This window comes from Xenopus laevis, chromosome 4L, assembly GCF_017654675.1.
Source record: "Xenopus laevis strain J_2021 chromosome 4L, Xenopus_laevis_v10.1, whole genome shotgun sequence".
NCBI classification, from domain to species: domain Eukaryota; kingdom Metazoa; phylum Chordata; class Amphibia; order Anura; family Pipidae; genus Xenopus; species Xenopus laevis.
In genome coordinates this window covers 152,626,527-152,644,058 of record NC_054377.1, presented here as the reverse complement: position 1 = coordinate 152,644,058, position 17,532 = coordinate 152,626,527, and the positions used below count along the sequence as shown (strand labels likewise).

The 17,532-nt window shown below is 41.4% G+C and overlaps 1 protein-coding gene across 2 annotated transcripts; it reads right to left on the bottom strand.

The window, feature by feature from the left end:
• Positions 1-2,944: 2,944 nt before the first annotated feature.
• Positions 2,945-16,551, bottom strand: card19.L (caspase recruitment domain family member 19 L homeolog). Of its 2 annotated transcripts, none has more exons than XM_018240402.2 (6): positions 16,013-16,551; positions 12,498-12,640; positions 11,328-11,481; positions 10,133-10,192; positions 6,961-7,032; positions 2,945-4,379 (listed from the first exon to the last, which is right to left on the bottom strand). In XM_018240402.2, the coding sequence occupies exons 2-6, from the start codon at positions 12,633-12,635 to the stop codon at positions 4,264-4,266; spliced, it is 540 nt and encodes a 179-aa protein (XP_018095891.1). In that variant the 5' UTR covers positions 12,636-12,640; positions 16,013-16,551; the 3' UTR covers positions 2,945-4,263. The 2 variants fall into 2 exon arrangements, with proteins under 2 accessions (XP_018095891.1, XP_018095890.1); XM_018240401.2 differs by lacking the exon at positions 16,013-16,551 and adding an exon at positions 14,836-14,972.
• Between the last annotated feature and the right edge of the window lie 981 nt (positions 16,552-17,532).

Below are 17,532 nucleotides of genomic sequence, written 5' to 3'. Positions count from 1 at the left end.
GTCTGTGCCTCAGTATAAGAAGGGGCCCTTGGTACTTACCTCTGTGGCAGATATGAACAAATTGCTGCTTTATAATCTGGCGTTAGAAAAGCAAATTGCAGCGCTGCAGTTAAATGCGCCGATACGGCGTTTCCTTACAGATGTTGTCGCCTGTCAGCTCCGCTGCTCTTACTCTGCTCCAATATATGAGCAATGTATTCGGGGGTAATGAATTATGCCAGGGGGAAAGCAGGATGGGGGGATTATCTCAGGTAGTAGGTATGGGCTTTTCTTATTGGGGGTTTAGTTCTCCTTTAAGGACCTTAATGGTTAAAGGGGCAGTTCACCTTTAAGTTAACTTTTAGTTAACGCATGGTTGCTAGGGTAATTTGGACCCTAGCAAACAGATGGCTGAAATGAGATAGTACCCCATTATCTGAAAACCCCTTATCCAGAAAGCTTCAAATTGCAGAAAGGCCGTCTCCCATAGAATACATTTTATACAAATAATCCAAATATTTAAAACTGATTTCCTTTTTCTGTGTAATAATAAAACAGTAGCTTGTACTTGATCCCAACTAAGATATAATTAATCCTTATTGGAGGCAAAACCAGCCTGTTGGGTTTATTTAATGTTTATATGATTTTCTAGTAGACTTTAGGGGGCAGATTTACTAAGCTCGAGTGAAGAATACGAATGAAAAAATATTCGAATTTCGAAGTATTTTTTTGGGTACTTCGACCATCGAATGGGTCGAATTCGATCGAATCAAATGATTCAAAGTAAAAATTGTTCAACTATTGGACCATTGATAATCGAAGTACTGTCTCTTTAAAAAAAACTTCGACTTCATACTTCGCCACTTTAAACCTACCGAAGTACAATGTTAGCCTATGGGGACCTTCCAGAGCGCTTTTCTAAGTTTTTTTTTAATGAATAAAATCATTTAAAATCGTTCAAATCGATGATTTTATCGAACGATTTATTTGAACATTTTGCGCTAAAATCCTTCTAATTCTATATTCGAAGGATTTTACTTCTAGGGTCGAATTCGAGGGTTTCTTAACCCTCGAAATTTGACCCTTGATAAATCTGCCCCTAGGTATGAAGATCCAAATAAAGGAAAGATCAATTACCCAGAAAACCCCAGGTCTCGAGAATTCTGGATAACAGGTCCTATATCTGTATATATATATATATTTATACATTGGGGCTCATTTAGAGGGGCTGAACTTTGAATTTGATGGACTCCGGTCTTTTTTAAACAGAATATAATGGTGTAACATTAGGAAACAATTGTGTTGGGTAAATGCAGAAACGTCCAACAAACAAGCTTCTGCTTTCAGATTAATATGAATAAATATTTAATATAATTCTGGCTTCTTAGAATCTGCCCCACTCCCGGCACCTGCGGGTTCATCTGGGTTCAGAGATGAGAAACAAACGCTATTTCGTGTATAAAAAGGGAACTGAGCTGCTCGTAATTCTCATGAACCCGAGTGTATCGTCTATTAACTGTTACACAAACGATCTTTATTCATCGTCCTATTTCTAATAAGAGTAAACTTCCGCCTCTTAACCCTTTCCTTGCTGCTGCAAATATCAGACTCATGCTGCCAGTCCTGGGGCAGAAATTCATTTGTAACTAATAGGGCTCTTACACACGGGCGGTTTTTCCTGCGCTCCCCTGCGTTCCACTTTCTTCCGTTCAGCCGCAGGGGAGCGCAGGAGTAAACGCACTCTATTATTGTGAAGGGGGCTGTACTCACAGACGCATGTATGCGCCAAACGCAGGTGAAATGCAACATGTTGCGTCGTCCCACATTTGCCGCTTACATGCGTCTGTGAGTACAGCCCCTTCACAATAATTGAGTGCGTCTACTCCTGCGCTCCCCTGCGGCTGAACGGAAGAAAGTGGAACGCAGGGGAGCGCAGGAAAAACCGCCCGTGTATAAGAGCCCATAAGGAGGTTAAACAACCGAAGGAAGCAAACCTATTGTTTATAGGCCTATTATTCTGGGCAGTTATGGGATCCATTATCCTGAAACCCGTAATTCAGAAAGCTCCGAATTACAGGAAGGCCGTCACCCATAGACTCCATTATGATCAATTAATCCAAATTTTTAAAACTGATTTCCTTTTTCTGTGTAATAATAAAACAGTCACTTGTACTTGATCCCAACTAAGATATAATTAATCCTTATTGGAGGCAAAACCAGCCTATTGGCTTTATTTCATGTTTATTTGATTTTCTAGTAGACTAAAAGGTATGAAGATCTAAATTACAGAAAAATCCGTTATCCGGAAAACCCCAGGTCCTGAGCATTCTGGGTAACAGGTCCCGTACCTGATGGGATACGGATCCAGGAGTTCCCGTAGGAGTAACAAGAAATTGAATATAATGTATCTGCCAGTACAACTGCTCCAGGGAGAGAATCCCACAACTTCCCAGATCTCCCTGTAACATCCCTTTTTCCTCCTTTCCTCTTATCTGATTGGCTCCCTTGTGTTTGATGGGAGGGTCTACTAGTGAATAAAGCCCCATAACTGATCCCTTCCATTCCCTTTATCAGCTTAGACTCTCTTCTCTGTACTTTCTCTATTTCATTACTGTCCCTTATATATTTATATATAGTGATCATATCCCCTTATATATTTATATATAGTGATCATATCTCCTTATATATTTATATATAGTGATCATATCCTCCTTATATATTTATATATAGTGATCATATCCCCTTATATATTTATATATAGTGATCATATCCCCCTTATATATTTATATATAGTGATCATATCCCCTTATATATTTATATATAGTGATCATATCCCCTTATATATTTATATATAGTGATCATATCCCCCTTATACATTTATATATAGTGATCATATCCCCCTTATATATTTATATCCAGTGTAACCAATCTGAGCCCCATTTGAAAACAGGACAAACACATGGAATTGGGTGGAATAATCATTTAATAAGTCCGACAGAATTGGGGGCCACATACAGAGCCGCACGTCAGATCAGACCCCTCTGAACATACAAACAGCGGTGACTTTATTCCCCGGGGGGGGCACAGCAGGTTTATCTCCAGTAAAACAGACGCCCCTGATAACCAGCAGTTTTACCCACATTTCCCCGGTTTCCGCCTCGGCCACATTTGGCTCCAGCGCAGGAAAAAGGGATAAAACCACAAATTTGTGAAGATAAAATCCTGTTTGCTTTGAGCTGCACCCACATTTCCTGACATAACCCCAAATTCCTAACATCAAGGCACTTCATTTCCCTCATTAATATGCACGGAAAGAGGGGGGCACTGAGTAACAGATACGAAGATTCTTCCCAGACAGCCCCTCCCCCACCCCGAAATTTTCCTGAGATTCCACAGTTGTCAGTTTAACGGCACTTCCAAAATAACTGAAAAATTCTTTGGTACATGAAGGGCTTATTTACAAAGTGTGCGGCAAAGTGAAACAACTAAATTTCTTGCACCTCTCCTGTGAGTGCAGCTCCATTTGCATTCGGCAAAGCTGTATTCATAAGGGGCTGCTTGGGGTGTGTCCTATTGCTACGGGGGGCCTGTTGCACCCACAAAGCTGCAGCCTGCACTGGATTTGTAAGCTGGTGTATATAGAAGCCATTGATCCTGGTGCACTAGGTTAGTGCATGGGTTTTAAAGGGCCCTTTAATTCTCTCACACTTGGTAAATAAGGCCTAGTAGGAGTGAATACGAGTTCAGTGAAATAAAAAATGATTTCAAATATTATATCTAATACACAGCACCCCAAATTCTAGTCCCCCCTTTAGCAGTTAATGTAACAAATGTTACACATATAATATATAGAAGGTACACTGGCCACACCCTGGAATATAAAGGCGTGTGTTTAAAAAACGTAAAAAGACTTAAAAACTCTTTAAAAGTCCAAAGAGATAAAAACTGACCCAAGACCCGAGGATTTGCCTGGATAATTCCAGGTTCTGCGCCCCACGAGAATAATTAGCAACTAATGGAAGGATTTCTTTGTGTTGGATCTGCTTCGCTTTGGTCCCCAGTTAATGCCCTTTTTTTGGAGTTCTGGACGGCACAAACATGGTGAATGTCACCCGAATATTGATAAATGACTTGACATATTTATAGACAGTAACTGGAGGCAGGGCCACAACCCTATTCCCTGAAGTCCCACGTTTATATGGTGTCAAGCTTTGGCAGAAAAGTGCATAGTAGTGTGTAGCTCCGGGCCCCTAAGGGCCCAATCTGTGTCGATATGAAGTCCGGTCATTGGCTGCCCAATGGTTCCTCAAGGAACGAGATCAGAATATTTTTGATGTGTCTCCCAAAGCCGATAGCCGTGTATCCAAACACCTTCCTGGCTGAGCCATTCGATTTCATCTCTAAAATATGCAAATACGGTGTGTTATATTATTGCTGGGGTCACTGTATCATATCATTGCTGGGGTCACTGTGTTATATTATTGCTGGGGTCACTGTGTTATATTATTGCTGGGGTCACTGTGTTATATTATTGCTGGGGTCGCTGTGTTATATTATTGCTGGGGTCCCTGTGTATTATTATTGCTGGGGTCCCTGTGTATTATTATTGCTGGGGTCACTGTGTTATATTATTGCTGGGGTCACTGTGTTATATTATTGCTGGGGTCACTGTGTTATATTATTGCTGGGGTCACTGTGTTATATTATTGCTGGGGTCCCTGTGTATTATTATTGCTGGGGTCACTGTGTTATATTATTGCTGGGGTCACTGTGTTATATTATTGCTGGGGTCACTGTGTTATATTATTGCTGGGGTCACTGTGTTATATTATTGCTGGGGTCACTGTGTCATATCATTGCTGGGGTCACTGTGTTATATTATTGCAGGGGTCACTGTGTTATATTATTGCAGGGGTCACTGTGTTATAATATTGCTGGGGTCACTGTGTTATATTATTGCTGGGGTCATTGTGTTATATTATTGCTGGGGTCACTGTGTTTTAATATTGCTGGGGTCACTGTATCATATTATTGCTGGGGTCATTGTGTTGTATTATTGCTGGGGTCACTGTGTTATATTATTGCTGGGGTCACTGTGTTATATTATTGCTGGGGTCATTGTGTTATATTATTGCTGGGGTCACTGTGTTTTAATATTGCTGGGGTCACTGTATCATATTATTGCTGGGGTCACTGTGTTATATTATTGCTGGGGTCACTGTGTTATATTATTGCTGGGGTCACTGTGTTATATTATTGCTGGGGTCACTGTGTTATATTATTGCTGGGGTCATTGTGTTATATTATTGCTGGGGTCACTGTGTTATAATATTGCTGGGGTCACTGTATCATATTATTGCTGGGGTCATTGTGTTGTATTATTGTTGGGGTCACTGTGTTATATTATTGCTGGGGTCACTATATCATATCATTGCTGGGGTCACTGTGTTATATTATTGCTGGGGTCACTGTGTTATATTATTGCTGGGGTCACTGTGTTATATTATTGCTGGGGTCATTGTGTTATATTATTGCTGGGGTCACTGTGTTATAATATTGCTGGGGTCACTGTATCATATTATTGCTGGGGTCATTGTGTTGTATTATTGTTGGGGTCACTGTGTTATATTATTGCTGGGGTCACTATATCATATCATTGCTGGGGTCATTGTGTTATATTATTGCTGGGGTCACTGTGTTATATTATTGCTGGGGTCACTATATCATATCATTGCTGGGGTCACTGTGTTATATTATTGCTGGGGTCACTGTGTTATATTATTGCTGGGGTCACTGTGTTATAATATTGCTGGGGTCACTGTATCATATTATTGCTGGGGTCATTGTGTTGTATTATTGTTGGGGTCACTGTGTTATATTATTGCTGGGGTCACTATATCATATCATTGCTGGGGTCACTGTGTTATATTATTACTGGGGTCACTGTGTTATATTATTGCTGGGGTCACTGTGTTATATTATTGCTGGGGTCACTGTGTTATATTATTGCTGGGGTCACTGTGTCATATCATTGCTGGGGTCACTGTGTTATATTATTGCTGGGGTCACTGTGTTATAATATTGCTGGGGTCACTGTGTTATATTATTGCTGGGGTCATTGTGTTATATTATTGCTGGGGTCACTGTGTTTTAATATTGCTGGGGTCACTGTATCATATTATTGCTGGGGTCATTGTGTTGTATTATTGCTGGGGTCATTGTATCATATTATTGCTGGGGTCACTGTGTTATATTATTGCTGGGGTCACTGTGTTATATTATTGCTGGGGTCACTGTGTTATATTAATGCTGGGGTCATTGTGTTATATTATTGCTGGGGTCACTGTGTTATAATATTGCTGGGGTCACTGTATCATATTATTGCTGGGGTCATTGTGTTGTATTATTGTTGGGGTCACTGTGTTATATTATTGCTGGGGTCACTATATCATATCATTGCTGGGGTCACTGTGTTATATTATTACTGGGGTCACTGTGTTATATTATTGCTGGGGTCACTGTGTTATATTATTGCTGGGGTCACTGTGTTATATTATTGCTGGGGTCACTGTGCTATATTATTACTGGGGTCACCGTGTTATATTATTGCTGGGGTCACTGTATCATAATATTACTGGGGTCACTGTGTTATATTATTGCTGGGGTCACTGTGTTATATTACTGCTGGGGTCACTGTATCACATCATTGCTGAGGTCACTGTGTTATATTATTGCTGGGGTCACTGTGTTTTGAAATGCTGCATGTTACTGATCATTTATGAAATTGTACACAAACATTACAAATGGGAGGTCTTGCAAGTGTCTAAACCTGTGACTTTACACCATTGTTCCACGGTTCTGGCCCCAGGGACCACATAGGGGGGCTGCCCAAATCTCAACCACTGACCCAAAACTAAGGACTCTTTCATGCGGCTACAATAGGTGGGTGTGGCTTCAAACATTCCCTGAATGCCACCTTACCTGGATTATTGTAGTACAGTAAGAACGCTAGCCCAGCGGCTGCACTAAAGCAAGCCAAGAAATACAGCGGCCCTGCAAGAGATACAGTCGCACGTCAGAGGGACACATGGTTTGTCTTACTCTCTCTTTTATTAGTCCACTTATCCCCCATTATCTCCAACGCTCCTGCTCAGCCTAAACCCCACTTCCCCACAGCACCCTCCAACCATTCCGAGAGGCGACTTGTGACATCAGCAGAATTGGGAAATGGGGGAAATGCAGAAGTGGAAACAAATTCCCCTCAATGTGCCAACGTCCTCCCCTCCGGCCGAGCCTTCACTGAACTAAAAGGGAAGTGGAATTTGAAGAAAGAGGATGCGACTTACAACTTTCCCACTGAGTGTTTATTTCACACAGAGATTCACAATGCTGATACTGCCCCCAAGTTAAAGGGGTTGTTCCCCTTTAAATGAACATCCAGTATGATATAGAGAGTCATATTCTGAGACAACTTGCAATTGGTTTTCATTTTTTATTATTTGCGGTTTTTGACTTATTTAGCTGGAAAGAGTCAGAAGAAGAAGGCAAATCAATTAAATATTAAATATAAATAATGAAGACCAATTGAAAAGTTGCTTAGAATTAGTCATTCTATACCATACTAAGGGGCAGATTTATCAAGGGTTGAAGTGAATTCGAGGGAATTTTCGAAGTAAATAAAATTTGAAGTCATTTTTTTGAAACCACGACCATCGAATAGGATACTACGACTTCGACTTCGTTTCGAAGTAAAATCGTTCGATTATTCGACCATTCGATAATCGAAGTACTGTCTCTTTAAAAAAACATTGATTTCAATACTTCGCCAAATTAAACCTTCCTCGAGCAGTTTTCTACTTTGCAAAATCTAAGTAAAATCGTTCGATCGATCGCTAAAATCCTTCGAATTGTTCAAATTCGATGGTCGAATTTCAAAGTATTTTTAACTTCGAAATTCAACCCTTGATAAATTTGCCCCTAAAAGTTAACTTTTTTTAAATTTTTTTTTTATTCATTTTAAACATACAAAAACCCTAATTCGATGGCTGGGCACAATTCAACTGTGGACCTCCAAGTTTGTTTTAATATTTCTTCGCCCATCGTTTTTAAGGATGTGACGCTGAAAACAGCAAAGCCTCTTTCTCATGGGCCAATCAAGGCATCCAGATTTTATCATATCCATATCATTGGCTAAGCTTCTCATTAGTCGCTATATCAATTATAATGGCTAATTAAGCATTCTATATGTGAGACTAAGGGGCAGATTTATCAAGGGTCGAATTTCGAATAAAAAAAACGTTGAAATTCAAATAAAAAAAGACCAACCAAAATTTATTTAAAAAAAATCTAAGTTTTTTTTTCCCGGTGAATAGTCAGTTTTCGTTCGAATTCGAATCGTACAAATCAAAGTAACAGCGCATTCGATGGAATTTTTTCAAAGTCCACCAAATAGGTTTTAGGAGGTCCCCCATAGGCTAAAACAGCAATTCAGCAGGTTTTAGATGGCGAATGGTCGAAGTCGAATTTTTAAAGAGACAGAATCGAATTTGGACTATTCCCTAAAATGAACTCGAAATTCGAATTTAAAAATTCTAATTTTTAATACGATCCTTGATAAATCTGCCCCTAAGAGACCCTGAAGCAAGTGGAAATTTACTAGATATTGATTCAAAACCTGAAACAGTGAAAATACCATGTTCACATAACTGACATAATGTAACAATTGCAGAATTTTTCGAAGTTTTTTTTAAAGAGACAATACTTCGACTATCGAATGGTCAAATAGTCGAACGATTTTTAGTTCGAATCGTTCGATTCAAAGTCGTAGTCGAAGGTTGAAGTAGCCAATTCGATGGTCGAAGTAGCCAAAAAATAACTTCGAAATTTGAAGTCTTTTTTTATTCGAATCCTTCACTCAAACTTAGCAATTGCGCCCCCTAATATAAGCGGTCTCATCTTTAAAAAATCAAGAGTGGTGATTCCCCTATTTATCCACTAACAAAAAGCTTTCTTATACAATCCAGGGGGAAAATCCTAATTATTCATTAACGGACATAAAGGGGAAGTAAAGTGTAAAATAGAACAAGACTAGAAATGCTTATGTATATCTTTGTTATACATCTTTGCAAGACCAAGACTGTGCACATGCTCAGTGTGGTCTGGGCTGCTTAGGGATCATCATAAATGATCAAAACAGCACAAGTCAAATAATATCTGCCAGAAGCCGATACACAAGACTGATTAATAATCAGAATATACAGACTGACTGTGTCCTGTGTTGTCATGTAATCTAATGTGGATTTTATAGTTTTTGTATTGTTTAATACAAACTTTCTCCAACTCTGCAGAACCAGTGGCTGCAGCAAAATAATCCTCCAAATAGAATCCCAGTTTATCTGTTTAAATCTGGCTCCATGATCTTTGTCCCTGCAGCTGGAGTTGGAAACAGTAAAGGGGATGTCAAGCCAAAATAAAATCCAATACAAATCTCTACACAGTCACTGACTGCTCTACAGGGAAACAAACAAAGCTGCTTGAGTTCTGCATGGCTGGGAAGTAAGGTGGGGGCTCCCCCTGCTGTTCATAAGTCTGATTGTTTCCCTGCAGAGCAGTTAGGGACCGTCTGACAATGCCTATCCACAGCAGTAAATGAAGGGAGAATCTCACTGCATACAGTCAGGTTTCTTATAAAAACAGCACACATTTTTTAATTAAAGTATATTGGAGATAGGTTTCTTTTTCATTAAAGAAAGTAAAAATGGGATTTTATTTTTTTGCCTTTACATGCCTTTACAAAGTGAAGTGCTGTTATGTAAGTGCCAAAGATTTAACATTTCTATCGTTAAAGTTGACGGTTCTATAAAGTGCCGAAACGTTATCATAGACCTCCATATTGCTTGATTTATTGAATATGAGTAAAGTAAATCAGTTTCAATCTGAACCCATAGGCCTAGCATGGAGCTTTATTAGCTTTCACATTCTGACCAGAGGGCAGGGCTCAGCCCACATGCAGACAATAGAGAGGAGATCAGGATATCAGTAATATGAGCCAGGTCTCCTCTCTATTCCCTGCCTGTGGGCTGAGCCCCACCCTGTGCTCAGGTATCAATAGAGGAGTTGCATTATCTACAAGGACACATTTTACACCACTTACCCCTGTCATTTAATATAATCTTCTCCTGTTCTGCGCTGATCTCTGCAGGCTCCACCCTCTCTGTGGGGCAAGAACAGACAATAAGCTAAATATGATACAAGAAATAATTAATAATAATTAATAATAATACAATAAACTGCATTAAAACCCCAGGGAAACTATAACTGCACTGCACTTATAGAGAGGGGCATTTAAAGGGGTGGTTCACCTTTAAGTACTATTAGTATGTTATAGAAAGGCTAATTCTAAGCAACTTTTCAATTGGCCTTCATTATTTATTTTTAATATTTAATGATTCTGACTCTTTCCAGCTTTCAAAAGGGGGTCACTGACCCCATATAAAAAAACAAATGCCCTGTAAGGCTACAAATGTATTGTTATTGTTACTTTTTATTCCTCATCTTTCTATTCAGGCCTCTCCTATTTATATTCCAGTCTCTTATTCAAATCAATGCATGGTTGCTAGGGGAATTTGGACCCTAGCAACCAGATGGCTGAAATTGCAAACTGGAGAGCTGCTGAATAAAAAGCTAAATAAGTCAAAAACCACAAATAATAAAAAATGAAAACCAATTGCAAATTGTCTCAGAATATCCCTTTCTATATCATACTAACAGTTAATTTAAAGGTGAACAACCCCTTTAAATACAATCAGAATAATGATGTATGTCTCATTCTTTCCTGTACATTATATTATATGTAATACGTTCAGCAATGAAATGCACTGTAATATGAAAGTAATAAAAGATACTCTTCAGCCAACAACTCCTGGGTTGCTGGGAACATTGTGCTTAGCAACCGGACAGAACCGAAAGTCTCTCTTTGGAGACAATGAGTATAAAGAAATATAAATCATTTATAGAAGAAATGTTTGGCTGACTCCTGTCAGCATCTAAATGTAAATAGTTCTAGGTGCAACAACACATGCTAAAAACAACATACTAATACAGCGGTGAGATATATAACAAATTATTTACATTAAATATTTATATTTTTACTCTGTGACCCTGGTTTGTTCAATGATTGTAACGTATGCTGGTTATGACTTTGTGTAACTTGCTGGTGCCGTATCAATAGATGATGATGATGATATAGAGATACAGAAACCAATACAGAACTAGAATAAAAACAAATAGAATTTTTAGAACAAGTGATATTCCGCCCCCTGCTGGCTCTGGCTGGTACTGACACTTACGTATATTTTCCCGGCTTGGCAGAGTGGCGTATATTTTATCTGCGTTGTTCCGAAGCGCCCGGTAGAATTCCTGACATTCCCGGTCCCCATTCCGGTGCAGGTGCTTCAGCAGGTCGGATAGTCGCGTCCGCAGGGGGGTCTGGGGGTTCCGGAACTGGGAATTCAACATGAAACATCAGTCTAATGTTGCTCTGTACCTTATTATACACCTTATTATATTCCTTATTATATTCCTTATTATATACCTTTTTATATTCCTTATTATACAACTTACTATACATCTTATTATATTCCTTAGTATACAACTTATTATATAACTTATTATATACCTCAATCCAAAATTCAAATAGGTCAGCACTAATCAAAGCTCTGTACCTTATTATACACCTTATTATATTCCTTATTATACAATTTATCATATTCCTTATTATACACCTTATATTCCTTACTATAAAACTTATTATATACCTCATTATACACCTTCTTATATTCCTTACTATACAACTTATTCTATACCTCATTATACACCTTATTATATACCTTATTATACACCTTATTATATACCTTAATATATAACTTATTATACACCTTCTTATATTCCTTACTATACAACTTATTATATACCTTATTATACACCGGATTGTAACCAGAAACCTCTGTACTCAGCAGATCAGTCATAATGATTTAAAGGAGAACTAAAGCCTAACTAAACAAGTAGCCATGTTGTACATTATGTTTTGTACTTCTGTAACAGCCCAAGGCAACCACAGCCATTTAGCAGTAAAGATCTGTGTCTCCAAAGATGCCCCAGTAGCTCCCCATCTTCTTTTCAGCTGATTCACTGCACATGCTCTGTGCTGCAACACTCACAATACAAGGCCAATTAATAAGGAATTCAGATTCACATGACATGGCAGCATAGAAATCAGTGCAGTCTGCATCAGAACTGATTCATAATCAGCCCTATAGCATCAGCTTCTATGACAGATGTGACATCACTTTCCACTTGATGATTTCCCCCGACCCCTAAGCTTAGCTCCTCCCCATCAGCCCAGAGCCCACTGAGCATGTGCAGTGCCACTGACTCACAAGAGATGCCTAACAAGATAAGGAGATGGGGGGCTGCTGGGAATGCCGGGATTATTAATGTTATAGGGCTGCAGTACTTACCCTTTCTGCCTCTTTATTAGAGAGGATCTGCGGATAAACGCGGTTGAGTTGGAGGATTATCCTGTCGGCCACTCGCTCGCTCAGCCTCCCGCTCTTTGTTAAATAGGGCGTGTCCTGCAGGAGGCGCTCACGGTACATCTGGTCTGGAGATACAGGGACAAAAGGAATCCATTGGGGAAATCAGCTACAGGGGTTAAGGCTTCCCCTCAAAGGGGTTAAAGTTTTCCCCTTCAATTAACTCCCCAAATCCCAATCTTTCTGCAGCACCACCGTGTAGATTCCTATTGGCTGTACCAGTGGGAGGTCCCTGTATGGTAATTACTCTCTCTCAAATCAACCATTTGCCCCCTGAGATCTCTATTGGACCAATCACGGCTCATTAGTGCCAACGAATAGGAGATTTATTGACATTTCTGGATCAATTCAACTCCCCGCACCCTACACAGCTGCTTGATGGGAATCTGACGGCATTAATTCCAGTATTCTGGGGAGATTATCGTAATGCAGCGGAGGGACTGGGGCCAAATTCATGCCGAAAAACTAGTATCTGCCTCACCCCATGTATTATTAGAATTTATTTGCCCTTTAATTTCCCATATTTGTCTGTAACTAGGAGCCTGACTTCTTTACATGATTATATTGAATGAATGAATGAGAGATGCCATACTGCTTCAATAGCAGAGGGTACAGGGGGTGTAACTCCCAGGGCCCCTTCTCTTTATGAAAAATATTAACCCATCACTGTACAGAGCAAAATCAGGGGCCGCTGAGAGTTTCATTTTGCCCTGTAAGAGGCAACTAACAACTCCCAGCACCCCAGGCCCTTTGATTTAACTATATGATTGGTGCTGGGAGTTGTAAGTTGCCTCTTAAAGGGCTCACAGCATCAGCAAAGCTTAATCCATGTCTCACAGAAGGAAATTGGGCAAATTGAAAAATATTCAAACACATATTAAATTTTTCTATATTTTCACAATTATCTTTGTGATGTTTATAGTGATAACGCAACTTTTTACACAATTTCCCATAATAAAAATGTCAATCGGCCTTAGGAATGACATGGTAATAAATTGAGTATCCCTTTAAGGGTTTTATGGCGCTTCCTACATCTCTCTGTCCAATGGCAGTTTAAGGAATGAGCCAATCACAGTGTCCTGAGCTCTCCAGCTGCAGAACATGAGACCAATGGGGTTGGAGTGTAAAACTGCCCCTACAGGTCCAGCAGGCTCTTTCCCAGGGTCCCCAGTGCAAATACTGGAATGACTTTTCCTTTGCACTGACAGTTTCCTGAGTGACAGTTAGTGGGCTGGTAATTCTGTGGTTACTCTGGAGAGCGCAGAAATGAATAAAGCAAAGACAGGGAGCCTGAATGATTCTGCCCCAATTTGTGTAATTTAACCCCTGTACTAAATCCCTGGCGAGGGGTAAATTTCGTAGGCACCTCCATGTGAGCAAAATGGGCACGTTTTTGGCTGAGTTGGGCACAAGACGTGGCATGGGGGGGTGCAAGTTGGTTACAGACCAGGGGTGAGAGCTGAATCTTTATTATAGAAAACTTTACTGGCAGATCTGAGGGCACTGACAGGGGCCACAATTAGGCAAGTGTCACTTGAGGGGCCCCATGTAGAAGCTGATGTGGCCCCTGGCTAATATTGGACACTATGGATTCAAATCAGTGATTAGCGGCTGCTTCCTATTGGCTGCAAGCAACGCCCCAGGAGTCACATGTACCACGCGGGCTTATTACATACGAGAAGTAACAAGGGCTGCCCCCGGTTGCAGTACAGAAACAGCTGGAGGGTCACATATTGTAGTTGAACAAGAGCCGGAGGGCCCTAGGCTGTGGGACAGATATATATAAACATTGCAACCCAACCATTTCCCACCCACATTCTGCAGAACTACATCTCTCAGTTTGTGTCCCACTGCTCCTGGTTGTGAGTTGTAGTTCTGCAAGATCCGAGCGTTGCAATGTCCAGCCCTATTTATAAAGCCTGGAACTCCTGTACATTCCCAGCATGCAGCAGTATTTATAGTTTCTTTCCATTCAGATATAAATAACTGGCACCACCCCCCCCCCCCACAACTCCCTGACCTCTTCCTCCCTACAACTCCCAGCAGCACCTCACACTGGCCTAGTGGGGAAACAAGGGTTAAAGGGCCCCAGGGACAGAGAGTTGCCTGTTGTGACCTTGCAGACTGTGAATGACGGGAAACTGACAGTTAGTGCCAATAAGTGACAGTTAGTGACAGTTAGTGCCAGTCCCCCTGTGTCGTGTCTATCTCTGGGGTTTTAACTCTTTCAAAGAATTTGGGCATATGGGGGTGAAACACTGACCTGACATGGTGACACCCGGGGGCTGACAATCCTCTCCTGACAGTTGAACTCACAGGCTTCCTTGTCTGTCTGTCCCTCCCATGTCTGTACCCAGCACAGGCTCCACCCCCTCCAGCCAGCCCCGCCCCCACCAGAGGGGATTTAAGGTGGAACTGTATTTCCACTTGTACTGACCTGCCCTGGAACAGCAATAAATATTAACCTTGCAACTGCCAACTGACCTCTCTGTCCAAGGGGGAATTTAACCCTACGGTGGCTGTGACTTTCAGAAGTCTCCCCCCCCCTTACAATGAATCACTCTCTGCCCATAATGAAATATTAACCCCACAACTACTGACTCTAAACTAACACTCTGTCATAATAAGTTAAATAATTAACCCTCCAGCAGCCAGTGACTCTCTGTCCATAAGACACTATTAACCCCAAGGTTGCCAGTGACTAATAGTCAGTATCAGAGAGTGCAGCCATAATAAATATGTTGTACAAGTAGTGAGTATGGCGGTGCCAGGCAGTAATAATAATAATAATGATAATAATGAACAGCAACTCACTGCTATAGACAGCTCAGCCCATAGTATCAGGGAGTATGTCAGTCAGTAATACACAACAGGCCCAGAGAGTAATAACAGGGCATTACAGAGTATTGGTAGAGTAACACTAAATTGCTGAAAATCTCAGTAATCTCCAGAGAGAACCATCAGAGTATTAGGAGCCATTGAACATTAATATTTGGTGCTAGTGAGTAACAGCAGAGTATTAGAGAGTCATTGGGAGTAACAGAGAAATACTGTGGAGTCTCTGTAAGTTGCAGCTGAGTATTAGAGAGATAGAAGAATATTACAGAGTTTGGGCAGTACCAACAGAATATTAGAGTCCCAGTGAGTATCAGCAGAGTATTTATACTGGGTTTCAGCATTGGGTGAGTAACAATAGGTCTGGACTGGGAGTCAAAATAGACCCAATCAGCCCCCACCAGCCCACTAAATACTGAATCTCTATGGGACCTAATAGCAGCCCCTCTGGCATTTGCCAGAACCCACAGATTGCCAGTCCGGGCCTGAGTATTAGGGAGTCCCAGATAGTACCAGCAGTGTCAGAGGATGAGTATGTTATTTAGTTCCACTTGGTGAGTACCAGGGTATTAGAGTAAATAGCACAGCAGCCTAGAGATACTTACGGTTATTACCAGTGGTACCAATAGGAATAAGAGGAATGTACGTGAGAACCAGAGTGAATTATAATTGGTGCCAGTGGGTCGGTGAGTATCAGAAGTACCAGCTATTCCAGATGGCGAGTGGCACAGTGAGAACCAGTAGTGCCAGTGAGTATCAGAGTAAGAACCACCAGTGCCAGTGTCAGAGTGAGAACCAGCAGTGCCAGTGAGTATCAGAGTGAGAAGCAGCAATGCCAGTGTCAGAGTGAGAACCAGCAGTGCCAGTGAGTATCAGAGTGAGAAGCAGCAATGCCAGTGTCAGAGTGAGAACCAGCAGTGCCAGTGAGTATCAGAGTGAGAAGCAGCAGTGCCAGTGAGTATCAGAGTGAGAACCAGCAGTGCCAGTGAGTATCAGAATGAGAACCAGCAATGCCAGTGTCAGAGTGAGAACCAGCAGTGCCAGTGAGTATCAGAGTGAGAAGCAGCACTGCCAGTGTCAGAGTGAGAACCAGCAGTGCCAGTGAGTATCAGAGTGAGAACCAACAGTGCCAGTATCAGAGTGAGAAGCAGCAGTGACATTAGCAGCAGGAGGAGGAGGAGGAGTCACAGCTCAATAACTTTGCGTCTCATTCCCGCTGGGCCCGGGGCTAATGTCGGATATGGGAGGAGTAAAGGGAAGTAGAGAGGTCGGTCCGGGAGTTGCAGGGAGTAGAATGGGCGGCAGGGGGCGCAGGGGAGACTGATGTGTCCGGAGCAGAGGCTGCAGTTCCCTCAATGAGCGGCAGGGGGAGCTCGGTAACTAATATCGCGGGTGCAGTGAGCGCAGTGATCACATGATCCGCTGTCTGTTGGGGGAGGAGCAGGAATCTCAAGGAATTTATTGCAGGGCCCGCCCTCTGTTTCCTCTCCGCGCATCGTGTTTGTCCTGCTGCTGCGCATGCGTCTGGCCCACTGCCCGGAGTCTACTTTATCTGTAGCTCAGAGCCGACCCCCAAATGTCCCCTAATAATGGGGCGCCCAGACTCTCAGGCATCAGAGGGGGCAGGGCTGCTGGGAGTTGTAGCTCGAGTGTCCCTCTTGTCTTTATTGGATATATCCAAATAATGACTGTGGCCCAGAGCAGCCAATCAGATCTTTTGTTTTCTGACTGTTGGAATCTAATTGCTGATTGGCTGCTCAGAGCAACATCACTTCTTTTACTCCACTTCTTACACAATGTGATAAATAGACTCCTTACTCCTCATCCAATTCACTGACCCCCATTTGAAAGCTGGAAAGAGTTGGAAGAAGGAGGAAAATGATTCAAAAACTATAAAAAATTAAATAAATAACAAAGACCAATTGAAAAGTTGCTTAGAATTAGCCATTCTATAACTTCCTAATAGTTCTCTTAAAGGAGAAACAACCCCTTGCTACTAAAATCCCCTGCCCCCCTACTCTACATAGACCCCCACACTCCCCCCTCCCCCCTCCTAGTGGTTACCCGAGGGAAATGCCCCAACTCTTTACTTACCCCTCGGTGCAGATTCTGTCCAGGGACTTCA